A 27,732-nucleotide genomic window follows, 5' to 3' on the forward strand; every position below is an offset into this window, starting at 1 on the left:
ACACGCTCGCACACACACACACACACACACACACACACACACACACACACATTTAAAAGCAATTGCATCAATGATACACCTTATGAAAATAAAGAAGGCAAATAAAATAATCACAAGGCAATATTAACATTGTACAAAAGTCTACATGGCAATGGGGATAGGATAAGGACACACAACAGCTAAAATTAAAGTATATCAAAACAAATTAACAAAAACAAACAAAAAACATTACATCCAAATTCATCATTCCTTTTATACCATCACTCTTGTGGAAAATGTTCAGATATGGAAATGTCTATTGATAATACTATGTGTTCTATGCATGGCAAAAAAAGAAATGTCCATATGATCATACACAAATCACAAATAAATAACTCTAGCCATGAAACGAACCAGTGACCACTGTCCATGAGCAGCGCTGTAAGCTTTTTTCTTTTTTAAATATATCTTAATAAAAGGATTGCCCAGTCAGTGTAAAATTTAAATTTGAGATGCGTTAGCAGCTCAGCCATCAATTCCTATTAGCAGATATTCACTCTAAATATTAGATGTAAGATGGTCAGCCACCATGCAGTGTATGACATTTTATTACATTTACTGTTAGAAAAACCCTACACTGAAATGTTGCGGAGCCATTTATTTACTTATATAATTTAAAAGTAAACATGTATTCCTGTCTGTTCAAACAGCAGAACTCCTCAAAGAAATCTTCATCAGATCAGTGTCAGCCTTAAAAGAAATATCATAATACTAATAATCCTAAATGTAGTGTCATAACTTGTTTACATTATTACACTGTACATAGAGGTGAGCTTCTCTCCCATATGTATATCTGTACAGCTCTTGAGTTGCTGTAAACCAGCACTGCTGCAATATATACATTCCAGAGCGCAGAATCTCTCCAGCTCCAAAACGGTAACAGTGGGGGACCACTCTTTCTTATACGTCGATGTGGGGGACCACAAGCCTCGGATCGCTCACTCAGTCCATCCAACATCACAGCTGGCCTGACCTTCCAATAGCAGTTCATGTAACAGTAGAAAGTTTGTGCGTCAGGCTTGGTCATTATCTTTCACTTGGTTAACCCAAATACGTGAATCAATGGCATGTACTCCGCCTCAGTTTACTCAATCACACTAGTGCAGTGGTTCTCAAATGGGGGTCCCTGGACCCCCATTTGAGAACCACTGGGGGTCCCCGGATCCCCATTTGAGAACCACCGTACTAGTCCAATTAATCATCCAAGACGTCAACATTATTTCCTCTAGATTTCTACATTAGAACACCAGAACAGGACAGTCTCTGGCAATGAAAATATAACATCTACTCCATGCCCTACCAGCAAATTAAACTTGAAAAGTCCATTGAACTGAAAGAGGATGGGAGCATAGTACTTGAGTCCCAGACAGTATTACTGCTGCCATTTTAAACAAGAGGACTGAAAGATGGTGGTGGCAAATAGAGACGTCTCGAGGCGGTGGCCTGTTCCAAACATCTGTCACAGGCTGGTCAGAGGCTGCCAATGTTGGGGAAGCTCTTGAGCTTCTCTGGGAAGTCGTCCTTATAGAGAACGGGGTCGGCACGGTGCTCCACCACCTTCAGAGGCATCGTACCAAAAACGGACGCAAACTTGTTGATGCACTCAGATCTATGGATAAGAAAACGCAGCTTATTTAGATATGATGGTTTGCATAAGTTCACAGAAGACTCTTATCCAAAGCCCTAGACTAGAGAATGGAGATCATTCAAAAGCCTGAAAAAGATTTTGAATAGTGAAATGCTCCACAGTACCATGTCAAAACTAATGTTGGGGTACATGCATTTAATCTTGCAATTTGCAGTGAAAAATGATTTAATTGCATAGAAAAACAAGGAATTTCCAAGCTTTGTATTCAAAAATATACAGTAGTTTCTCTTCACTTCGTAAGCAGTTTGGATTGTTGGGCTAAGATTTTGAAAAACAAATCAGCGTACCTCTCCACCATGTGTGTCTGGTCCAGGGACAGTCCATCAATAGCTGTGCACTCCGGACACTTGAACTTTTTCCTGGGCGTCACCTAAATGGAAGCAGAAGCATATCAACAAGTTAGTTGAGGTGTTCTACTGGTCTATATAGAGGTTATACTATACACTGAACTGTCCATTATGAAGAAATAATAATGAACCAACAATGCTCAATTAGGGCTGGGCGAAACAGCCAAAACTTTATCAATATAAAATATTTTATGTCAGTCGATATAGATCATTATTGATCATTTTGTATTACCTATTTGTATAAAGACCACGATAAAAAAGGTTGAATTTAACCATTTTATTTTGAACCACCTTAAAGCACACAGGTAATAATTATAATGTTGGCGGGAGCATCTTAATTCCAGTGTGCGGACCTTATTTTATTTGAATAATTATAATGTTAACACACCAATTAAAAACACACAAGTGTCTTCCCTCCTATATTCCGGTTCAGACGAGGCAGCAGGCTCCCAGGAGAAAGCAGGAATGGTCGGCCACTGGCCAGGGGGATGAACAGAGGGTTGGTGAATAATGTTAAATGGCGTGATGAGTCAAGAGAAGTCGGATCTGGTCTGTAAGGACGGGCGGACTAACAAACGGCTGACTTTTTGACGCGCTGTCAGGGGTTGGAAGTCGGTAGGCTAGTGCCGTTCACTAGCCTGGGCTATGCTGCTCTCTCCCGTGCACTCAAAGTGCGAGGCGGAGACCAAACAAACGTCCGGTCTCCCACCGAATGTGTTTAAGTGGGAACTGTAGGATTTGTCTGTTTGAATGGCTGTTTGCGTGTCGGACCACGTCCCATTATCAAGAGACACATCGATATATTGAACTATCGTAAAACTTACTTACGTTATAGCAACCAGTAGCAACCAGTACAACCAATACATAGCAGTAGTAACATTATAGCAACGTTATACCAGTAGTAACATTATACCAGTAGTAACGTTAGCATTTGCAGGCAGCAGCTAACCAAGCAGCACTATCAGACAATACAGTGTTGTGCAACAAGCAGACTTACCAAACGTTTCCAATACATGTCCGGTATAATACATAGTGTGGTCGGAGACTGAATTTCAACCCACGTAGACCAACCTCCATATTCCACATTCTCATATCTGATCAGCCCGTGACGTCAGTCAAGTATGACATCAGTTGTGATGTATGTCGTCGCCAGTTTCTTCCTAGTATAAATAGCGAAGATCTTAGCTCACCTTCCTCTCTGGCCGAATCATAGCAGCAGCTGGCATCTCGGCTGTTTGTCCGGACTGAGCTCTCGTTTCGCTATCTTCTGCCATCTGCGGATCGATCCGGGTTCCGGGTGGTTGTTGTCCGTGGATCTAGGATTTCGATGATGGTACCTTGTTCCGGATTGGGATCGGCGCACGCAGCTGTTTTCGGAGCGGTCGCCTGGACGACGCGGCGTGTCACAGGCCAGAGAACGTTTGGTCCCGCGCGTGAGCACTGCGAGCACCCCTGTTGTTCACGGCTTTGATCCTGTTCTTAAGTCGCCCTCCTCTCTCATCGCTATGAAGAGCTATTAAGTTTTGTGCAAAACGTTTATCTCCAAGAAAGGTTTATCAGGGAACAACTCAACTGCGGGATATTGATGTCGAACGCCGGACCCTGTCAAGAGAGCAATATTACATCATTGCGTCACGCCGATCATCGGGACGAGACCCGGCCGCTCTGATCCTCCAGTGAGATGCATGTCCGCCTCCAGGTTTCGGTAGCAGCTAGCTAGCCTAGCTCCTAGCATCAATTTCAGGGGAACTCCTGGGTGTCGTCACTTCACCGATATGGAGCCGGGAGATGGAGTAGTCCCACGGCTGCGTTCTCCAAAAGCAAAGTATTTCTTCTCAAGCATGCTGTGGCCGTCTCTCTTTACATCCATGTTGTGGATTTGTGTTATTCCAGTATAGATACAACTCAGAGCGCGGGTGGTCACTTAGCTCTAGACACTGCTAATAGAATTAATTTGAAGTTTTACGGTATTTTCTTACTGTATTGATTAAGTGTATATTGTTGCTATATATTGCTATCGTTTTATCACGCAGCCTTATGCTCACCCTCAGTCTGTGATATCCTACAAGAACTTTACATGTGTTGAGCATGCCAAGGAAAAATGGGCTGAATTCTCATCGGTGGAGTGATGTATGGCCTTCCTCTGTCTAACCTCCATCACATCTACACCCCACCGCATGTCTGCACCCAACACTCTAGACCTGTGAGTGTGTGTGTGTGTGTGTGTGTGTAAGAGAGAGAAACAGTGAATGAGATGGAGAGAGAGAGACACACACACACACAGAGGAAGACAGAGGGGGTGGGTCAGTGTTCTCTGAAAGAACCTGGCTGGAGATATGCGGGGCGGTGGTGGGTGCAGGGGAGTGTGTAGCTCATGATTCGATGGCAGGGTGTGCGTGAGTCCCAGTGAGCTTAGGAAAACATACTCTGAGGGGGAGTGCCAGTGAGTGACACCCAGATAAGGGAGGTTAAGGCCGGGCTTTGGCTCGGGCCCCTGCACCTGGGCACAGTCAGTCCAATTTGGAGGAGGGGGGGGGGCAGTGGAATAGAAGGGTGAGAACTGATCAGACGCAGAGATGCTGGACCCGTCTGTCAGCCTTCACCCCCCCCCCCCCTGAAAGAATTATGGCACACCCCCAGATCGGTTGAGTGTTACGAGCGTACCTTTATGGGGGCTTTGCCTGTGATGTTCGCCACCAGGAAGTTCATGGCAATGTCTTCGCAGTTCATGTGAGCGTCCACCCAGTTCTTGATGTCTCCCGGCATCTTGTATGTATACAAATAGTTGAAGTACTGGAAGCGACACAGACAACACTCAATGAAAACTGGATGTCATACGGGCATTCAAACTGAAATAAAATCCAACTTGTTTTGTTAAATAGAGAAGATACCCAAGTATGTAGGAGGAACCGCTACTCGAGAATTTGCTTTGAGTTGATGTGATTGCGTGACCTTTTGGGCGACAGTGAGATAACCTTGGCTTACCTATGACACTGTACTCGTCTATCACTCTCTCTCTCTCTCTGTCTGTGATCTTCCCTTCACAAACCCAAAGCAGAGCGATAGACAGAATCTAATTCTTTACAACTAGACCTTTTCTCTACACATCATTTTGGCACTCTCACAGGAGAAAAGTCTGCCACAGGACATTTCTCAGTGATGAATAATGGGTCGGGGCATCTATAGAACTTTCACAAGTTATTTCTGTGTGTATTTGAATGAGGTTTACAGATATTATGGCAAATTTATTTTTCAAAACCCTTTGCGTCTGTTTGTCATCTTCACTAAGCATAAATTCTAACATCCATGTGTTATACCAACAGGGAAATTTGGAGAATGCAAGAGAAAAAGAGAAGAAAGAAAAGAAAAAGATTGAAAATTCCCAGGGTACCTTGTGGTAGAAAGCGGCTCCAGTTAGAACCATTGAGACCTCATTGGTCCACTCCGACTCGTACTTCCACTTCCCCATCTCATGGTCCCAGAGGTGCAGCCGGCCGGGATAGCCCACTAGCCTGTCTGGAAACTCCCTCCACACCTGGGTAAAATGGCAGCACAGGAGACAGATTGTCTGACACACTCAGCTTAATTGAGCCAAGGTGAGAACTGACGGCATATACACAATGATTAATGAACCTAGTCTAAGAAAGGGTTAATACACAAATTAATCTTAAATTTCAAAATATCGCTGTCTGGACATTTTTGTCTGAGTCAAAAACCACTGTGATAATCAAAGTGAAATGCCTGATGCAGGGCTGAATATCAGCCTTGATGCCAGCAGCCTGTCCAATCCTTCTTTGGAGAGCAAGACGCACCATCATGTAGTCAAGACAGACAGACAGCTCCACTATGGCACCCTGCCTCTCATTCCATGTAATTATCCTTAAACTGAGCACAATTTTATTAAATGGGTCCTAAGTGCATTCAGGTGAGTGAGTGTGATAGAACGAGTGGGGCCGTGCAGGTCTGTGAGCATGGAAAGCATCAGCTCTAGACCTGTCATCATTCCTCACACATCAAACACATCCCCAGGCAGCAGGCGCTCAAATCCCCACTACTGGAGTCTGAGACTATAATCTCCCTGAATGACTTTAAACTCTGGGATTAACTTGAAATGGCTGGCTGTATTACCTGCCATCGGGGGGGGGGGGGGGGGGGGGGGGGGGAATTAAGGACAAGGTTGACGTCCAATTTTGGAGTCGTCGGGTGTCGTTCTCTCACCTCGTAGCCAAACTGCAGTTCATCAGACGTCAGCATGATGATGTCATCATCGATGGCCAGCACAGCCTCCGTCTCGATCTCGTCGTAGGGAAAGAAGCGGTTGCTCAGCTTGTTTTCTTTGGTCCGCACGACTTTGAGAGGCACGGCTATCTTCGGCCAGAGAGACTCTACCGGGAGGAAACCAATTAAAATACCAAGGTTAAAACGAAAATTACAAGTATGGCCAATTTCAGTCTCTGAAGATGGGTCAAGAGAAATGATGATGTCATTCACCACTGAAGGGGACATTTGAAGTCTGTCTGGCAGTGGAAGAGAGTGCTCTCTGGCAGCAAAGCGTCACTCACTGACTCGTATCGCTACTCTAACCTCAAGCGCGTGCAGATCTAACCACACAGAGATTCTTCATGAGGCAGTGTGGTGCGGTGTTTCAAAGAGCTTGGGCAGAGTCCACGGCACGGAGGAGTACGTCGCAGACAGATGACATCATCATTAATGGCGTCACTGGGGCCTGGCAGACTATAACAAGTGCTTCAGGTCATCCTAACCAAGTCTGAGCTCTCCTGTCAAAAGCTATTCTCAGGAAAACTGCAATGTTAAACACTAATATTCTTCTTCTAATTCACGCTGTTAAATGTTGCCATCTTTCCTTCTTTCATTTCCAAAGTTGGAAAGACAGTGGGAATAGGGGGAATCAGGGGTTATTATCCCAATTATAAAAATGCAGCCTCACCTTCGCTTGGGCTCAAATGTACACACTGTTAAACCCACAAATAACTGGAATCCTCTCTTGTATTCATTCAGCTAAAGCCAATATATAATCCTATATTCTGAACAATAACCTATGGCTTTAATGCAGATCTGCTGCATTTTGCTCCATTGTGCAATAGGGCTGTCACTTTTCATTCGAAATTCGAACATTTGTTAGAACGTGGGGGGGAAGAAATAACATTCGAATTGTAATGACCTGTTCGAATTCAAAATTGGGTTTACTCTGAGCTGCGGAGCTGAGAGATTCAAGGTGTTGTGAAAATCTCAAGAAAGAAGAAACTACACATTATTTCGTATTTCCAACCCAATGTGAGTACAAGACAAGTATTCGACTGTGAATTCAACTCGTTTGACTTGATGAAGTAGCTCCATTATGATTATAGTGTTTCTATCGCTCCATCATGTTACAAAACAGTAACCTGACACACATATAAAAAACAAACCAAAAAAAACCTGGCATAGGGCATGTGATCGTGATGTCATGATCTTGTGCGAATCCAGCTGCCTTGCAAGGTTACCAAAACAGTCTAGTGGACAGAAATCTAGCTGTTACTAATTCTGTGCGTTTTCTGCTGCAGCTAGTTGAATTCAACACACGCACCGTGGGACAGGATCTGGAACGTTACTTGTTTTGCACCATTCAGTATCGGTAGTGATACTGCTTTAAGGCCCGTTCACATTGGGTAAAAAAACCAAGAGTCACCAACATTTGGCTTTTGTCTTCAGTGTGAAAGGTATTCAGCAATTCACTCCCGGTAGGCATGGGCGGATTTTTGATAATATCAAATATTGCGATATTTGCCGTCATATACAATTCTTTTCAAAATATCGTATTTTGTTTTTGTCCGAGTCGAATGTTTTACTCATGATCCATCTCGCAGCTGAATTGCTTGGTTTGTCCAATTAAAACACTACATAAGGATTTTACGAAATGTCAATGGAGAAATGAATGGGGAATTCACTTCCTGAGGTCCCACGCGAACCCAGGAAGGGGCGGGACTCTATTAGCCTGCACACACTGCAGCTAAAACACGACTGGTGCCTCAAATTGTCAAGACTGCTCTTCATCACAAACTTTCTGTCCTTAACTTGCAAGCTACAGTAAGTAGCTTTCCAACTATTATACATGTATCTACGTTTCCAACCATTAAATTAATCTATGTTGCCACGCATTATATCTACGTTTTCAACCATTATATCTGTTTCCAAGAGGTGTGACAAACATATGAATGGATCAACCACGGACGGCATGCCGGACTTCGCAGGTTTCCTGTGGCTACATTGAGACTACAGGCATCAATGTGCACAGTAAATAGGTTGATTGGTCCAGTCGTATGCGAGATTAGCTGCAGTGCGGACAGACAGATACACTCACACACACATGCACATACACACACATGCACATACATGACCAAACACATGATCCCCAAGGCCGAGATAAAAATGATATACAGGAGGAAGCAAAAATGGCAGCCTGAAAAAATACTAAACATATCAGCCCTCGGTGTGAATGAGGAAGAAATCTGTCTTCATACTGGACTTAGCCCCAAGAGTTTGACCCGTCAACGGCCCCTTGTTAATTCTAATGGGTCACAAAGCTCCAGTCAGGCGCCGCTGACGCCTCTAATCAAAAGGCAAGTCTCAGCCATTAGGGGGCACTTCAAAGTCACTTCACTACTTCATTACTTTGGCTAACTCCTACAGCAGCAGCAGCGTAGATGTAAAGTCCTGGTCAAGAGACCAGTCTTGGTCTGAAAGCTGAGTTAAGCCGTCAGTGGGGTAACGGGCTCCATCAACAGTTGTATACTTTAATTGCCATATTAAGGCGAATAATTAGAGCGCAAGGCACTATAAATAACAACTAATAACAGCTTACTCTGACACGTCTCTGATGGGCTAATACTGCTCACATCTAGTGTCACAGACTAACAGCAGCGAAAAGCAGAAAACCAGACAGACATCAAGAAAGTGTAATTATAGTGTCGTTTCTTGTGAGGCAAGACTGAGGAGACCTACTGACATCTTCAGGTTAAATCGGTAGAACCTCTTCAAGTGTGTGAGTACTAATCTACACTAAAACACGACTAACGTGAGGATGTGCTATCTTCGTTCCTGCTCTCTGTCTGAGGGCAACATGCCATCGAGCTGTACCGCTCTCCTCATTCTCTGCGAGAAGGAAAGAGCCAGAGAGCTTTGGCTCTCCAGCACCAGCACGTCACGCTGCTCGGTGTTTCTTCTGGAGAGACGCGTCTTGGCTGTTCTCGCCGGTATCACTCATCTGTTGTACATCACAAGCTCCACTCAAAACCAGCATGGCATGGAGAATGAGTTAAAAAAAAAAAACTATCCACACTCACATAAAGTTGCTATTTCAATTTGGTGTGCTTAGCCCCTCTAATCTCATGTATGTGGCCAGCTGACAGGTTTAGTCAATCTCTTAACATCGTTAAAAATACGCTGGAATGCTGTTGTAGACAATGGAAAACAAGTATAGCACTGTAATATCCCATCTATGGATATTAAATGGATATTGTGCACTGATGTCTATGGGGAAGCATAAGACTTGAGTTATGCAGACGAACACTATAGATATATGGGTCGCTAGAGTGACCTCATGGTTAGAGAGTAGACAGAAAGGTTGGAGGTTTCATTCCCTCTCCAAGTGTCCTTGAGCAAGATATTGAACCTCGACCTGCCCCAGGAACATTGCAAAAGGCCGACTTTGCTCTCTGACTTCTGCGCTTAAACACATATATGTAGGTGCTTCGAAGAATAGACAGAGGATAAATTAATTATCATGAACTACAATTTTGAGGTCAAAGCACTTAACTTTCTAACTACCACCTTCGATTTTAGTTGCCCTAGCACTGCTGGTCAGTAGCTAGCCAGTAGAAGGTTCTGGTTGCAGTAGGCAGGTCTTACGAGTGAATGCGTGGAAGTGAATAATCGTGAAACAAGGGTGTGTTAATTTAAAGGAGAGCATGCACACGCTAACAAAAATCTTTACTGGATAAAATAAATCGATTTCGAATTGAATGTGTATTTTGAAACGTTGAACCTCCTCAGCTGTCGTGAGGATCTCGGCAGGGTCGATCCTCAGATCCCGGCTCACCTTCAGGAGGACTCTTGTTCTGGTTATTCCACACCACCAGCAGCTTAGCCAAACTGGGCACCTTGGAGATCTCCGTGATGACCCGGAAGAGACTCTCGATGCGGTCGTAGGTGAGCACCACCGCTGTAAAGCCGGGTGCCCTCGGTGGGATGAGGGGCAGAAACAGAGGGCTGTTCACGCTGGACCACTTCTGCAGAGGACGAGGAACAAACAAAAACACAAGCATTTTAGGTGGAGATCATCTCTTTCGCCATGCAAAGCTCATGTAGACCAAGCCACATGTCTTCTGGGTCACCGCTGTCTGTCATGTTTTCCATGAAGGCACCATAATAATGCTTCACTGTAGCATTATTATGAGGTCACCTGCAGCCATTTCCAGATGATGGTTTTCGCTATGGTGCGAGAACAATCCACTCATTTCTCTCAGGGGCTAATTGAGTCAGTGCAGAGGCTGCCAGGCAAACAGTGAGACGCCGGACGGGTAGCCAAGTAAACCATATAAAAGCAGCAGCAAGTGAAGGAGAAAGAGTCAGAGAAGCAGAAAGCGCAGTCATCAAGAGGGGAGTTTGCATTATTCTCCTGCTCTGGCCAAGTTCTGATGACGTGTGTTTTTATCAGAGAGCTCGAGGGTCCTCTATGCAGCAGGAATCCAGGCAGCGGAGGAAATTAAATATTTTGGGGGGGCAACTTAAAAAAATAGTCATTAGTGCATAAAGTTGCTAAAGCGCAGTGTGAACAACAGCGCTGTTTGTGTGTGTGTGTGAACTTCTTTTGGATCATGGATGATGGTTTTTAGGGGCATTCTGAGATTTCTCGGGGGCATTTTTGCCCTTGCTCCTGGCTAAATTCCTACACCGAATCCAGGAGAGCTCCGGGGTTCTGGTTGATGGGTTGGATGGGGAGGATGAGAAAAGAGCGGTGAAGCAGCAGGGCAGGGCAGAGGAAGGGGAGACGGTACAGAGAGGAGTGGGGTGTGCCAGATAGTAAATGCTAGGGGCGTCAGTGGCTGTCTACAGTGCTCTCTCTTTCCTGCCTCTATCCATTAAAAGGGCCTGTAAAGCCCTTTGGAGCTGCACTGGCACCAGCTTAGAACAAGTGACACTGTTAAAACAAAGGATGCCAAAGGAGAGGCGTCTGACGCTGCGAAAAGTGCGCACACGTACTAAACTCTAAAAGTGACCAACATAGTCATTTTGATTACAACAATGACCACAAAACATGGAGTAATTCTCTCACACACACACACCTCACGTAACAGCTTGAAACACACAAAAAGCTATTGCTTTTGTATACCTCATTTACTAGCATGCAGCGCTACGCCGCGAGCAAATGAAGTGTCAAAGTTCACTTAATAGATTTCATCAAAGACGCCCCAAATGTTGCACACTGGTTACAGTGACACTCAAACCAATCCGAGACAGGGCAGATCTGGCCCAGTAAATCTGTCGGCTTCTTGAAGTACGCCGAGAGCACGTCTCTCCTCTGGCCCCAGGTGGCCACAGACACACGCTGGCGGTTATGTGGCTCCTCCCACCGCATCCACGCAAGTCTGTCAACAGAGACACAGCCACTGCCATATACACAACATCAGTCACTCCTCCACCAATAAAGATTGGCTTTACTGGCAAGCGGAAACTTCCTTGTGGTCGTTGTGTGACATTGTCATACAAGCAGAGGGGGGAAATAATTAAAGTAACACGGCGACACACGTGCGTTAAAATGAATCAAAGTGGCAGAGACCACTTAAATCATTTGTCTGACAGAATAAATTGGATGAAAAGAAAGCCACAGCTCAAATTATCTAAATGAATCACCAACAGATTCTGTTACAGGGAGTTAAGGTGTTTTTTCAACAGTTGCTTCTTGCACTGAAATGGGAGGAAAATGTATGTATTACCTTGATTTATTTTTTATATTAATCTGGCCAGGATTATTCCTACTAAAACATATCCATTTTAACATCCAGGCTTAACTAGAATACTCACTAGAATATACACATACTGTACACATACAGCCATAGCAGCAGTAGCACTAGGTTTGAAATGTAAATCATTGTTCAAAAGTTAGGCCAAAACACAGGAAGCCTTTCAAAATATAAGATCGTGATTAATATAGAATATGGGTCATGAGCCCCAGGTGCTTTGACTGACGGCTAAAAAGCATTTTCAAACACATGGCACATTTAAAAGCATGACATGCCTGAAGTCTTGAAATGCAAAAACCTTACAACTATGCCCACTACCTCCAACTCCCAAACAAAAAGCAGCTTGTCCCCGGGTCTGAAAGACCCCTCTCCAAAGGCACCAGCAATCCTGGCAAATGTGCTTTCAATTACCAGCCTGGGGACTACAAGAGAGAGGGGGGGGTGACCAGCCTGAAAACTACAGGAGAGGGGGGGGGTGACCAGCCTGAAGACTACAAGAGAGAGGGGGGGGTGACCAGCCTGAAAACTACAGGAGAGAGGGGGGGTGACCAGCCTGAAGACTACAAGAGAGAGGGGGGGTGACCAGCCTGAAAACTACAGGAGAGGGGGGGTGACCAGCCTGAAAACTACAGGAGGGGGGGGGGGGGGGGGGGGGGTGACCAGCCTGAAGACTACAGTAGAGAGGGGGGGTGACCAGCCTGAAAACTACAGGAGGGGGGGTGACCAGCCTGAGGACTACAAGAGAGAGGGGGGGTGACCAGCCTGAAAACTACAGGAGGGGGGGTGACCAGCCTGAGGACTACAAGAGAGAGGGGGGGTGACCAGCCTGAAAACTACAGGAGGGGGGGGTGACCAGCCTGAGGACTACAAGAGAGAGGGGGGGTGACCAGCCTGAAAACTACAGGAGGGGGGGTGACCAGCCTGAGGACTACAAGAGAGAGGGGGGGTGACCAGCCTGAAAACTACAGGAGGGGGGGTGACCAGCCTGAGGACTACAAGAGAGAGGGGGGGTGACCAGCCTGAAGACTACAGGAGAGGGGGGGGTGACCAGCCTGAGGACTACAAGAGAGAGGGGGGGTGACCAGCCTGAAGACTACAGGAGAGGGGGGGGTGACCAGCCTGAGGACTACAAGAGAGAGGGGGGGTGACCAGCCTGAGGACTACAAGAGAGAGGGGGGGTGACCAGCCTGAAAACTACAGGAGAGGGGGGGGGTGACCAGCCTGAAGACTACAGGAGAGAGGGTGACCAGCCTGAAGACTACAGGAGAGGGGGGGGGGGGGGTGACCAGCCTGAAGACTACAGGAGAGAGGGTGACCAGCCTGAAGACTACAGGAGAGGGGGGGGGGGTGACCAGCCTGAAGACTACAGGAGAGAGGGGGGGGGGGGGTGACCAGCCTGAAGACTACAGGAGAGGGGGGGGGGGGGGTGACCAGCCTGAAGACTACAGGAGAGGGGGGGGGGGGGGTGACCAGCCTGAAGACTACAGGAGAGGGGGGGACCAGCCTGAAGACTACAGGAGAGAGGGGGGGGGGGGGGGGTGACCAGCCTGAAGACTACAGGAGAGGGGGGGGGGGGGGGGTGACCAGCCTGAAGACTACAGGAGAGAGGGGGGGGGGGGGGGGTGACCAGCCTGAAGACTAGACAGAAGACTTCTGTTCAAGTTCTTCTCACCGGCCCTCCACTGAATCCACCCAGAAAACACTACAACTCCCATCTTAGGCAGGGACGAGCAGAGGTCTGAACCCTGACCCCTGACACACGCAGCCTCCTGTGGGCCTGGACAAGCCGTGAGACCTGAGTGATGCTGATGGAGAGCAAAGGGGGTGGACACACTGACCAGACATTCTTCTGACACAAGTGGCCAACGTCAAGTGTAATTGCTGATTTAACAAGCTACCTGTTCGGAGGAAAACAGGCAACCGTGGTCATGACAGAGTAGCTGCCTGATGATGTGAACCCATTCATCCTGTGTGACTGTATGGCTGTGAGCAGCACTGAAACGCCAAATCATCATAAAACACCCTTCGCAGTACCGCTTGTTTACACCAAATCACCAATGCAACCTGATTGTGAGTGGGTCTGCCTACACTGGGCTACACAGACATTTGACAGATGCGCAAGCGCTATTATACACACACACACACGCCTCTACCACACAGGCTGAGAAGGATGGAGGAAAGACCTGAGATCAGACTGGGCTGATTAACAACTCCTGAGAGATGGTCCCCCCCAGCCAGGCTGTCTGCAGCCACACACTCCCACAACCACAAGGACACACACACACACACAAACACACACACACACACACACACACACACACACACACACACACACACACACACATCCAATATTCTCTCTACGATCACAATGACTCAGCCATGCAGGAACTTATTTTTCACCACAGTGGAGGCATCCTCCGAGTGCAGAACTGCTGACACAAACTGGCTGCCTCAGAGCTCGCTGGGTGTTCACCAAACTTTGAAGCACTTTGTGCGCCGTGGAGCCTGAGAGAGAGAGAGAGAGGGAAGGGAGCCAGTCTCTCGCTCTGCCGCGGTGGCTTCGATTGACAGGCGATCGCAGAGTGGGAAAGCTATTGCTCATGTGGCACTGTGGCAGCAGCGTCTGTATGGCCAAAGCTCCAACCTGGACCCGTGTCATTCAGAGTGCCAGGATGAATGCAAAAAAACAAACAAAAAAACTCACAGAAATATAAGCCTCTGTAGCTCTAGCTCACAACAGTAGAGTGCAACAACACTAAGACACATACAATGACTATGCTATACAGTGTTTCCCCTAGAAAGATTTTCAGGCCTGGAGGGATTTCGAAACGTCCCCCGACCGCAACGGTGGGGGCCCTCGCTGGCGACGCTAAACTTTTAGCTAACCTGTTCTCATCTATGTTCGTAATGGCATCCCAAGTATCATCATACTATTATGGGATGTGCGTTTCCCAGGCAACGACACATGTTGACACGTTTTGGAACAGAGCCGGACGCTGGCACAATGATCCTAAAAGCAAAATGCTTATTGTTTTGAATGATTTGGCATATTCTATTACTGTCAACACCAGTATTGTTATATTGTAATAATATGCCATAAAGGTTTATTGAATATTTGGGGAGAGAAGGGGATTTTCTTTTTCTGGCCTGGCGGGTCCGCCAGGCCTGTAGAATGGTAGGGGAAACACTGCTATAGATAATAATACTTAATGCCATTGATATTGATGTATATCAGACATTGTTGAAAGACACAAACCCATGGTTAGAGACAAATAATTCTGCAAGCATTATAAAAGCTAAATTAAGACAATTATCTTTGTTCCTGGCTAAATGTTATAAATGCATGGTAACATGAAGTCTACAAAGAATACATACCACGACAGGTGGATTGTTCCACTGCTCGTAAGTGCGTGAGGCGTATGGATAGATGCGGTCGTTAATGATCTGGAGCGTTGTCATGCCGATAGCCTTCATGGAACTGAAGTAGGCCTCCCAGAACCAGTGTGCCTATGGACAAATTGGACACACTGGTTAAAATGCAAACAAGCAAACAGAACAAGAGCAAACCTGCTTAGAAGATCCACACTGCACGACACATTTAACAGACTGGACATTAAGAAAACACCTTTCTCTACACACCTTCGAAATATATTCAGACTAAATTACCATTGATTAGTCGACTAAAATCTTATGATATTTAGTCAACTAACATTTCACATGATTGAAATATGACTCAAACTAAATGGCATTTTAGTCAAAAGAGAATGACTAAAGCGAAATCAAAATTTGCTGTCAAAATTAACACTGCCCACCAGCTCCTCATTGACCCAGAGTTCTGGGGGGCAGAGGACATACGCACGTGTGTGCATGTGTGTGTGTGTGTGTGTGTGTGTGTGTGTGTGTGTACCATGTGCCTATGGGTTACCCAGGGTAGCACCAGTGCACTATGCTTCCATCCTGTTCTCCCATTAGATGCACCACTGAGTGTGTTTACATGCAAACTATTAAACAGATTATTATTGGATTTATAGAGGTAGATTATCAAGTAGTCATGTAAACAGCATAAACCCATATCCTTTACTGGATAAAAGCCGTTTCTGCTGAGTCATCAGGTTTATTCATTGCAGTCAATGGTCCACTCACACACTTTGAGGTGAGTTCCCGCTATTCACTAAGTGCATGTAAAGGCAGAAATCAGATTACTGCCAGTTAAGTGATTATTCTCAGTTATCTCATTATTGTGTGCAACTAGTAAACCTTTCCCAAAAACGCCCATGCCATCACGACTTAGCAATGGAGATGTACAACACAAAAACAGTAATTATTTTGTATAATAATAATACATTATTATATTAGACTAGCGTTCTTTTTAGATACTCAAGACACTTTATAGAGGGGGATGAGGGGAAATTCAAAAAGACTCTAATCTCAGGGGGGAAATCCTAACAGCCCATAAATCAGCCAGTGATGAAAGTTTCTTTTCCGACCGGGAGGAGGCAGAAAGCAAACTGTGCTGGCCTGAGAGGCCTCCACCCTCTCCCAGCGCCTGGAGGAATTTTTATGAGCGAGAAAAGAGACAGAGCTGCAGGAGAGGAAGAGTCTCCACTGCAGCGAAGCACTTCACTTCATCTTAACCCATTGATACCTGATGCAGCATTTGTGTGCGTATCCCTTTAAGACCAAAGGGATACGCACACAAATGAGGGATATACACGCAAATGCTGCATCAGGTATCAATGGTCCCTGCCTCCAGTCCAAAACCCCAGTTTCAAGTGTTCCTTTCTCTTCGACGTGCTGACAAACAAAGATTTAGCAGGATAAACCCAGTGGTTCCATGAGCTTTGTAGCAGCAGGTATTATGGTCCATTTAAAAAGTGTAAATGTTAACCTGCCGCAACAATTAGGAAACGAGGGACATGATCACAAGATACAAAACCTCAGGTTAAATAGGATGATGTTCCTCAGTAAGTCAAGGAGAAGAGTCAACATCTAAGTTAGTCAACACTCCAATCCTTTTGAGTGATCAAGTGACACCATTGGTCGGCCCGGAACACGGTCCAGCCATAGACTAGGTTTTGACCTAGTCCTGTTCTCCCCAGACTGGAGACCTAACAAGCAGCTCCCCACACCCCTTTTGTTGGTTAAACTGCTGGATACACATCTGTCAGTCAACTAAAAAAAATGATGACACAAACTCTCCAAACTGCCCACAATAATTGGCCAAAATTACGGGCAAAAACAGTTTGGAGTGCAGTAGACTTCATCACTTCATCTAACTTGGTGGGAGTTGGCAAGTGCCTGACAGATGATTCAACCTCTTGACCACAATTGGCAGCCAGTGAGCTTGGGATAGAGCCTGCCAATCATGAGTGTTTTGACATAATCAAAAACAGTGGTACAGCTGCTCACTTGAGAAACTGCTTTGATTGCTATGCATTGCAGTTTACTTTGCTTTTAATGCAATCAAAACATCTACACACAAATACAAAAATGTAACAAATTTTCAACGCACCCAACCTCAGGGAAGCGGTTTTCAAATCCTGGTCCTCGTCGGGGCCCGGATTACTGCTGGTTTTCTATCCTACCGAGTACTTAATAACATTCACCTGGTGTGCTAGGTGTAAATGAGATGGCTACAATGAAAACCAACAGGGCTCTGGGTCCTCAAGAACACGATTGAGGACCACTGCCTTAGGCGCCGGCTTTAGATGGGATGGGTTTGGTGCTAGCTAGAGCCCCATGGTTTCCTGGATTACAGACTATCTCATGAGCAGTCTGCAGTTTGTCTGCCTCCAGAGCAGCAGGTCAAAACATTCTGTACCATCAACAAACAAACTGGAGTGGACTGATATAACATGGAGGCATTGAGAGCATACTGTTCTTCTTAAAGAAGCTCAGGTCTTTCAATGCATCCTGGGCAGGCGGCTCTGTTGTGGGGTTGAACCTGGACATCGAGGCAGCAGCAGAGGGAGGATGAGGACTATGCTGAACTCTATCCTGGACATCACCTCTCTCCACCTTTATAGTGAGCCCATATGGAGCACCTTCAGCCTCCACTTCATTGCCTCAGGCTCCAGAGAGAGCACTACAGGTCAGTGCTCTTTTGTGCCAACTGCCATCAGACTGAACACCTCTTCCGCTCTTGCAGGGTTTAAGGATGCAAGGCACCTGTACAGCACATATAAGCTATCATGGAGTGCGTTTACATGCACACTAATAAACTGTTTATTAGTGGATTTCTAGAGTTACCTGATTATTCAAGTGTCATGTAAACAGCATCCTTCATCGGATAAAGGCCGCTATCAGTTTATGAGAAAACCGATAAACACACATAGGGCGACGTACTTGCCATGCATGCCATTTGCTAAATAAAGTCTCTTGGTAAACCTTACCGACCGGTCTCTCATGATTGAAGTGAGGTTTATGACCAAATTTCAATGTGGATGGCCGCCATATTAACGTTACCTGATCAGCCTGTGATGTCAGTCAAGCCCAAGCATGACGTCAGTCATGACGTCAGTTCATCCCATCCAGTATGACGTCAGTTCTTCCTAGTATATATAGCGAGGGTACTACGTCACCCCCCACTCTGGCGGATCATAGCAGCAGTTGGCATCATGGCTGCTCATTCCCCCTGAAGCCATTCCCCAAGCAAACATTGTATCAAAATACTCCTTTTTATGTTAAGATGACATAATAGTGAAACTTAAAGCATTACTCAAAATGTGAACGTTACGAGGGCTTTATTTTGAAAGAGCTAAAGCGGACGACCTACTTACATTCTGGCTGACTTGATGCAGTCTATGCGCCTCGGGCTGGCTGGGCTGTGTGGGGTGCACTGCACTCGTGCATGACGAGAGACACTTTTCTCTCGCCATATTCCGTCAATGTAAAGTAATTAAGTGTTAAGAAAGTCGAATTTCAGCCTGTGGGGATCATTGAATCTCTACTGACTCACACTGGAAAATAAGCGGCAACTCTGCAGCAAGGTCGGAAAATCACGCGTTGGACCACCGCAAAGATTTATATCTCCGTGGCGTGCAGAGCCGTCGCGTAAAAACCCACCTAACTTGCAGGGTCACTATCGGCTAAACGGCCCTGCTTGGAAACTTTTAGACTGAAGAAAATGCCACTAGTTTGTGGATATTAGTGGGATTTTTGGCCAGTCTAAAAGGGGCTTAAGGTTACATATCTTCACCTACTGCTGATATTTTGCACATTCTGTCAATGCTTTGAAAATGATACTTTCATACAATTCTTCAGATACTCTAGTCTTGCAACCGTAGGTTGTGATTGTTTATACTGTATAACCCAATTGCTCTATTCTTAATATCCTGATGTATTCTAATTGTATAACTACTTGCTGCTGCAGCAGACACATTCCCCCATGGGGATGAATAAGGTGTCATCTTATCTATTCTAATGGCTGAAAACAACTACTTTGGCTGTGCTAATGTAATAAAGGCCTGCGTGTATTCTATTCTAAGGCTCTGACTCAAAGTAGGCTCAAGGGAGTCAGTGTGCGGAACATGGGCTCAGAGGTCCCACTTGAGCACCGCTAACATCTCGCAGCTGTTTATCACCTAGCCTTTTAATTTGTGAGCTAAATGGATGCTATTACGCCAACACAAATTTAAAAATGAGTTGTGTCGTCTAAATTGAATCTGCTGGTTACTGTGTGAAGCTCAACACAACAGTAGTCCTACATAATTTATTTGACCTGGTCTCAAATAAGACCCACCCCCCCCCCCCCCCCCATGAGTCAATCAACTGCTCTGGAGTGCAGCTCAATTCATACATGCTACTTCCCTATAGTCAATGTTTGTATCAATGAAAAACACAGCCAGAAAACAAAGTATTAAGACTAAGAAACAACATGTGATGTCATGAATGAAGAAGTAGAACCCGAAGCTGCCACAATGACAATGAATAGATGACAATGAGTACTGATTTAGGGGCGTCGTTTCTCTCTGTCCAGGTTTCCAAATGAGTTTTGTTCTTAAAGGCTTTGGTCAATGTAGCTACTCATCTCCCTACAAAATCAACCAATCAACAACCATCTACATAATCCTTGCAGATTCCTTGTTTGGAGCAGGTCCAGATTTTACATCTTGATGACATCCCAGTCTTACTTCTCTGGTCTCTGGCTTTGGCGTAAGGGTTGATGGCCATCACTGAACTAAGCTATGTCAAAGAAGTAAAACAAATTCTCAAATTGATTGGTATTTCCTTTTGAATCTGTAGGAATTCTCTATACCTATTTTCACATAAGCACAAAGCCAGACTACATGCTGCTGTGTGAAGCATAGACTGCTGAGCCCTCTGCTGGTCAGGCTATGAAATACTCAACAACAAAGACAACCTTGAAATACTCAACAACAAAGTGAATGATGAAGCCTTTCTGGGGTATAGCAACAATACCAACAAGTCAGACACTGTGGAAATATTGGCTGAAGGGGTCGGGCTCTCAGCACTCCAAGCTCCCATTTATATACTGATGGTGAAAACAGTGAATTTGTGCATAAATGAGCGTTCCTCCTGATTTTTACTGCCAGTTCCGCATCACCTCATATTATCCTGAATACCTAAACCAGCTATTTCGAAGAGATATACGGATGTTTGGTAAATCCTAACTTTGTTTTATGCACGTTATTGAAAACACGTCACTTTATACAGTAAATGAGACCAAATAAATGCACTTAGACAGAGTTAACAGGTTGTCTCATTGTTTTTATCTCCTCTCGGTAAAACAATATACACGTTAAAAAAAGATCTATGGAAGAAATTCTGCAAATTTATTTGGCGCCCCCAAATAGAATCTCCGGCGACCCACCTGTGGGTCCCGACCCAGTCTTTAGGAAACACTGGCTTAGACAACAGAGGACTGACAGACAACCAACCCAATCCACCTTTAGACAGTGCAGACAGGAGAGCACTGTGTGTGCATAGTCATAGTGGATAAGCAGAACTACGCTACTGAGTTAGCTGTGCGCTATAGGAAAAGAGAATTCACCCCCCACCTCCACCACAGGAACAAGCCATGTTTTAGAGCTTGTCTGGTGTAATCTAACCCCAAGCCCGTCTCTGAGCCCTTGGTCTGAGACGTGTGTTTGACCAGTATAATTGGTAAATGGACCAGCGTTGATATAAGGGAATGAGAAACAGCTTGAACCAGTGCACTTCTCTCATAGGGGCTTTCACTTTTGTTTATTGTGGCTCAATGTAGCCATTAAACACAAAGAGACAGACTGTGTTGTCTTCCATGCATTTTACTAGACCTAAAATCAACACATTTGAGTCTTCAGACGAGCTTCAGACATACATATACATATATATGTATATATATATATATATACACACACACACACACACACACACACACACACACACACACACACACACACACACACACATCCAACAACCTTGCAAAACAAGTGAGGGTAATATCCAAGGGCCTGTCATGTCAGACCGAATCTGTTATGGCTTTGATGGACTGAGGTACAAGCACATTATGTCTCCTAGTGACAACTCCTCTAACCAGCACTTTACACCGAGTCAATTGGAGAGGTCACGGCCGATTCACCTGGGCCTCACAAATTGATTTCTACAAGACTTACATTTTGTGTGTGCTAAAAAAAAGCTCCAGAAGCTGCAAACTCTGCATTTACAATAAACCACTCCCAAATATGTTAGGAAAAAGGTCAGCTATTCAGCTGGACATAATGCACCCATAACATTTTGACTGGTACCTGTCTTTGCATCTCCTCCACCTGTCTGTGAGGAATACTCTTTAGGATGGTGTACATCTCGGACAGCTTCTCCTCCGGAATGACCACCGACGCCCTGTGTGTCACACACACACACACACACACACACACACACACACACACACACACACACACACACACACACACACACACACACACACACACACACACACACAGAGTAAATAAACTGAAAAGAGCACAGTCAACACAATTTACTGTCAATTGTTGTGTGCTGTAGTCAGACCTCTTCCAGTCAAGGACCTCAGAGAAGGGCAGAATGTAGGAGTCAGCGAGGACGACGGGGACACAGCCAGCCTGCAGCACATCGCTCAGGGCAGCCTGACCCAGACGTGCCCCACGCAGAACCACACAGAACGACGACTCCTGCAGACATTGGGAACACGACATGCCACTTTACATTGAACAAACTCAAATATTCTTTTTCTGAGAAATCCTACTATAAAATGAGAAAACTCTGCCCATCGGTCTGCATACATTTTTCTCCTCAAGGCGTTGGCCTATCAATGTGAAACTGCACATGGGCATTGAGCAGTGGCATAGAGACACTGCATTGAATAGGCCACGCCCATCACGGGGGAAAGCCTCCGTTCATTTCCACACACCAGCGTAATTTTCCTTGAATTAAACATAGCTAAAAGCTGTTGTGTGGTGGGGCTGCGCAGACAACAAATGTAAAAAATCTCCAGTTAAAGTTTTTTTGTACTCCCGAGCAAAACAAGGAAGCCATTGAGAATTGGCGAGAAGAAAAATGTGGATCTAGCTGTCAAGAAGTAAGTTGGAGTGTTCATCTTCCGTATATACGATCTTTCTGTGCAACACGCAACCATGCACGTGACATAGGAGAACGCCAGGATTGGAGGGGGGGGCTTTCTGTTTTCCCCCGTCTTGGGCGTGGCTTCTGAATGATGACGCGTTACGCAGTGTCTCTATAGGCAGGGACCGGCGAAACCGCTTTCAATTTCCCCAAATCTAAGCTGTTTACGAGCATTTTTGGCAAGTCTGCACGGCGTTGTGGTGCGCATCCCCGGGAGTCTGCGCATAGTTGGGACTTCTACATGTCACATAACGATTTCTCAAACGCCACTGAGTGACTGAAACACTAGCTACTACTAACAGGTACAAGTCACACTGATTTCAATGGTGAAATATTTTCCCTGCTCAGTTGCTGAGAAAATTGCATTTTCCCACGTTAGCGAGAGAATCAATTGTGACTGCCAAACTTGCCAGCTACACCATTCTAATCTAGCTAGTAGCTACACTCACACAATGGTAAAGTCTGTTTCCTGCTCAGCGTGCGCGCATCCTCAGGTGTACACTAGTAATTTTAGATTTAGGTCTAAAACGAGGATTCAATTAAAAGCATAAAATCAGCTTTGATTTTCCGCTGCCTAATGAAGCTAATGTACTGCGTTTATCAAAGATGGAGACACTCTTTCATGCCGTCATGCCTCCCACCTGCAGGATGTGGGGGTAGTCGTACACCTGGCCCTTGTAGCAGCGTTTGCGTGTGGAGGCGGCTCCCTGAGAGAGGTTGCTGCACTTGTCCAGGAGGAGCAACGCCTCTCCATTTTCCTCCTTCAGACGCTCCAGCTCGGCGCGGTACTCCCGGTGGATCGCGGTCTGAGATGACAGAATGAAGTAGCGTCGTGGCCTGGGGGGAAATAGAGATAGGACATGTGCCACTGGGTTGGTTACCAAGTCATACTTATTACTGTTGATCCATAAATGGCTCCTCAAGAAGAGTCTGGCCTAAAGAGCATCAGTCAGCTTTCTAAGTAGCATCATGTTCCTCTAACGCAGTGATACTCAACTTGCGGCCCGCGGGCGCCCCCTGTGTGGCCCGCGATGGAATTGTAACAACAACAACAAAGATTTTACAGTGCACCTGAACGCAACATGCAAGATACCCGCTGAATAAGTGTCCAAATGTTCATGTCATTCTGGCCAATACTCCACTTCTGTTATAGCATTTCAGTGTGGAATATGGAATATCTTTCAATAATCTATGATTTAGCTGCTAAATTATCTGCTTGTCTGCTTGCTACCCAGGCACTTATGTATGTACTTAACCTAACTAACTTAACCTAACTAACTATCCGGTGTGCGCAACATTGTCAGACTAAACTCCGGCTGACACCCCAAAAACCTACAATCCGCTACAAAAAAATGTTTATTGTTTGTTTATTAACTGGCCCCTGGCCTTCTATCATTTCACGAAAGTGGCCCCCGGGCAAAGCAAGTTGAGTATCCCTGCTCTAACGGAACACCATCTTAGGACGTGCCAAATGGAAATAAATTAGGTGAAGTGACTGATGATGTGACCCTAAAACAAGATGATGAAGGGTGATGTGTGAGATGATGACCTCACCCAGGCTGTCGTTCAGGCAGCTCAACATCTGCAGAAAGGGGGCTGTAAACAGGGATGCTGACATCATAACCTTGCCTGTAGGTCCACGTGGAGAAACCACCACCAGCCAGCAGGGCTCTGAAACAAACACACACACACACACACACACACACACACACACACACACACACATATTACTTTTCAAAAATATATATATAATTGTCCCATTGCTTCAACAGACTCTGCTTGCAACATAACTGAACTAAAGGAACAGCCTTCAAAATACGAATTCATTATTTTGACCAAATGCTTCCTCTGCTCTGAGCACCACATAATTTGCCGAGGTGGTACAGTCACATGCAACACTAGTACCGGTACTTACAACAAGAAAACATATCGTCTGAATGTAGTTTAAGTGATGAAACATATTTTGGATTCAGTTCTATTCAGACAAGTTGAATATACAGTCGAAACACGCACTCAGTCACACACACACACACCGCCTGGTTCCTTCTGATGAGGCTCCATGCCAAATGGAGTCCAGCTGGATGAGCCCAGGAAATTCCTTACAGATACAGATAAGTGTTCAGTGTCTCAAGGCTAGATGTTCATAAAACCAACCTCGTCCACCTAGAACCCATCAGTCTAGCCAAGAGGAAGGCTGAGAAACATGGGCCCTTTGGCTAGTAAATACCAGGAGATCAAACATGTCTACTCAAGGCCTCTTGAAACTGTGCTATCTTATAACTACTAAAGCGGATGTTCTTCTTACGACAGCTGAAGAGACATGTCAGCCCACACATCCTGGTTCAGTTCTACAGGGCCATCATAAGAGCAGCCTGACCACATCCATCACTGTCTGGTATACTGTATGTCCTGACTCTGCATCTGGCCGCTCCAGGCCAAGCTACAAAGAGCCGTAGGCATGGCTCAGAGGGTCATCGGCTGCCCCCTGCCCTCCATCAAGGATCTACACAGCTCCAGAGCCAGGAAACATGCAGGGAAGATTGTAGCTGATCCTTCCCATCCAGCCCACAGCCTGTTCATGAAACTCATACTACATTACCTACCTACTGCAAAGTCTATACATCATTCATCTACGTATATACTATTCACTATCCTGGTGTTGTATGTTGCAGGTCTTGTATTGTGTATTGTATAGCGTACATCTTGTATGCACTGTTTTATTGCACACTGTATTGTATTCATACACTGTTTCTTTGTATTGCACACTGTATTGTATTTATTGTGTATTCTGTTATTACTACTGAGTTGCACAGAGAAGACCATGTGGAATTCCTAGTACATAATGTACCTTGGAGAAATAAAGGTTATTCTGAGTCTTTGTCACCTTCATCAATTGATCATCTTCAGCATAGCATGAGTGACTGCAATTATGGTCAAAGCCATTTAACGGTGTGACTGTTGGATAAAAAGGGTTGTCCTCTGTCTTATCTTCTAGTTACAAACCAACAATGACAAAACATGATAAAAGCAGAAAATAACAAGAAGTGAACCAATTCAAACTAGCTAAATTTCCTAACGAAAACGTAATTGTGCTTGCTATATATATATATATATATATATATATATATATATATATATATATATATATATACGATATATATACGATATATATATATATATATATGAAGCCAACTTTCCAGAGGTTTTAAAGCAATTATGCAACAACCAATCTATACAAATATACATATAATGTAATATATGGTCGGTGACTCGGTGCATACAACTTCTCCAAATAATCCAGATTATGATGGACCACTTTTTAAGTTGCTAAAAGGGCTTTTTGCAAGATGTAGCTACCTGTCTCTGGGCACATCCAAGGCAGTGTTGTAGTCTGGCGGGCCTCCAGGTAACATGTTGAAAAGCAGGTGATTCATCCCTTTGTCCCACCTAGAAACACATAAAGGAATTATGTTGAGGAAATAAAATAAATAATCATCATCTTTTGTGGATCAAAAGCAACATTTGAGCCTCAATCCTAACAATAACCCCATGATATTACACACATTGTGTAATATCATTATTACACAATCATTATCATCTGGGGGAATCATTGTTCCCCCAGAACTGGAAATAGGACAGGAGCGTGATTTACCTAGGTAGCATTGCCAGGGCCTGGGCAGTCTCTCTGATACGCAAGGAGTTCTGGTTTAGTACATCAATGGAGGGAACAAAGAGACAAGCCCTGGTGACATCATCAGTGTAAAAGTCACTGTCAGAGATGGCACTGAGCAGGTCGTTGTATTCCCGTGATAGCCCTGTGCTGCTGATGGGAACCCCCACCTCATCCACAAATCTCTGCAGAGGGTAGATGTACACCTGCAAACAAAGGTTTGAACAGTGGGTCATCATTTTGACACCAAAGAAATTGGACAAACGGACAATTCTGGTGTTGATGGGATGTGCTTGGATAAGTGATGTGAAGGTGGTCCTGGGAGACAATCACCTTGATTCGGTTCTTAGGGTTGTAGCCACATCTGTACACATCAAAACAAGTGTGCATGCGGCAGCTGAGGTCCCCCCGCTCAGGAATGGGGCTGGAAACAGGGAGGCGGACCAGAGGTGCATCATGGATGCTGCGTTTATCCAGGGTCCAGTCAGCTGTGGACTCAATGGAGTGGGGCCAGAACTGGAACATCCCTGTGGCGATGAGTCCCAGCAGCACCACGGAGAAGAGGGTGATGTAGTATATACGGTGCTTGGTCTTCATCCGTGGGATAAGAGCCGGGCCCCGTGAACTATACTTACCAGATGCACACATGCCTGACTCCAGTCTTTCCAACAGACCACTATATGAATGAGGAAAACGACAGTTGCATACATTGTTTAAATGGTTATACAGTACAGGCTACCGAATCTCATCAACAGATCTCTGAAACTTAGAGAATGATATGTCGCTAGCTCTGTTAAATTTAAAATCCATGTTCAGTGAGGCAGAGAATATCCCATTCAGACTGCAGATCAAGTCAGTGTATACTGATTAATCCCTAACGTTACAAGAAATTGACTTCAGTGATAACGTTACACATGGTTGTGGGCACCTCAGCGAAGCCAAAATGACCAAAACAAAAGACTGTAGATCCAGCTAAGGTTTTGAATGAATTAATGAATTTTGAATGTATAATGCCAATACGTTTTAGTTTTCCTGGCGTTAGTAACGTAAAGTTAACGTTAGCTAACTGCTAGGCTAACCTCTCTTCCACTCCCTGTAACATTCTTGCTAGCTAACGTTAACGTTAACTAACGATAGCTGACGTTCTTTTGCTAATAAAACAAAAACATTGGGGGGCGCAAGGATTTTTTTTTTTTTTTACTTTAGCTAACTGTACATACCCAAACGTTTGACCGAAGAGACGTCGACAGCTCAGCTATCAATTCATGGCACCCGTTCGACAAATCGTAAACACAGTGCTACCGTTAACGTTAGCTAATGTTAGCGTCAGATGATCAAGCTACGGAAGTATTTTGTGATTTCCGACTGTGTTGTAGTTCTTGGGTGCTGTAGTTCAGAGCAGAG

General features: G+C 45.1%; 1 protein-coding gene across 1 annotated transcript; it reads right to left on the reverse strand.

Moving 5' to 3' along the window:
* Positions 1 to 27,664, reverse strand: ext2 (exostosin glycosyltransferase 2). The gene is made up of 15 exons (XM_083651255.1): positions 27,549 to 27,664; positions 26,662 to 27,004; positions 26,311 to 26,534; positions 26,016 to 26,105; positions 24,213 to 24,329; positions 23,300 to 23,495; positions 22,068 to 22,207; positions 21,806 to 21,899; positions 15,432 to 15,563; positions 10,133 to 10,322; positions 6,253 to 6,419; positions 5,426 to 5,569; positions 4,699 to 4,827; positions 1,975 to 2,057; positions 1 to 1,648 (listed from the first exon to the last, which is right to left on the reverse strand). Exons 2-15 carry the CDS (start codon positions 26,974 to 26,976, stop codon positions 1,510 to 1,512), a joined length of 2,160 nt encoding a protein of 719 aa, XP_083507381.1. The 5' UTR covers positions 26,977 to 27,004; positions 27,549 to 27,664; the 3' UTR covers positions 1 to 1,509.
* Between the last annotated feature and the right edge of the window lie 68 nt (positions 27,665 to 27,732).

The sequence above is a fragment of the Poromitra crassiceps genome (genome assembly GCF_964638095.1).
Source record: "Poromitra crassiceps genome assembly, chromosome: 14".
Taxonomy (NCBI): Eukaryota; Metazoa; Chordata; class Actinopteri; order Beryciformes; family Melamphaidae; genus Poromitra; species Poromitra crassiceps.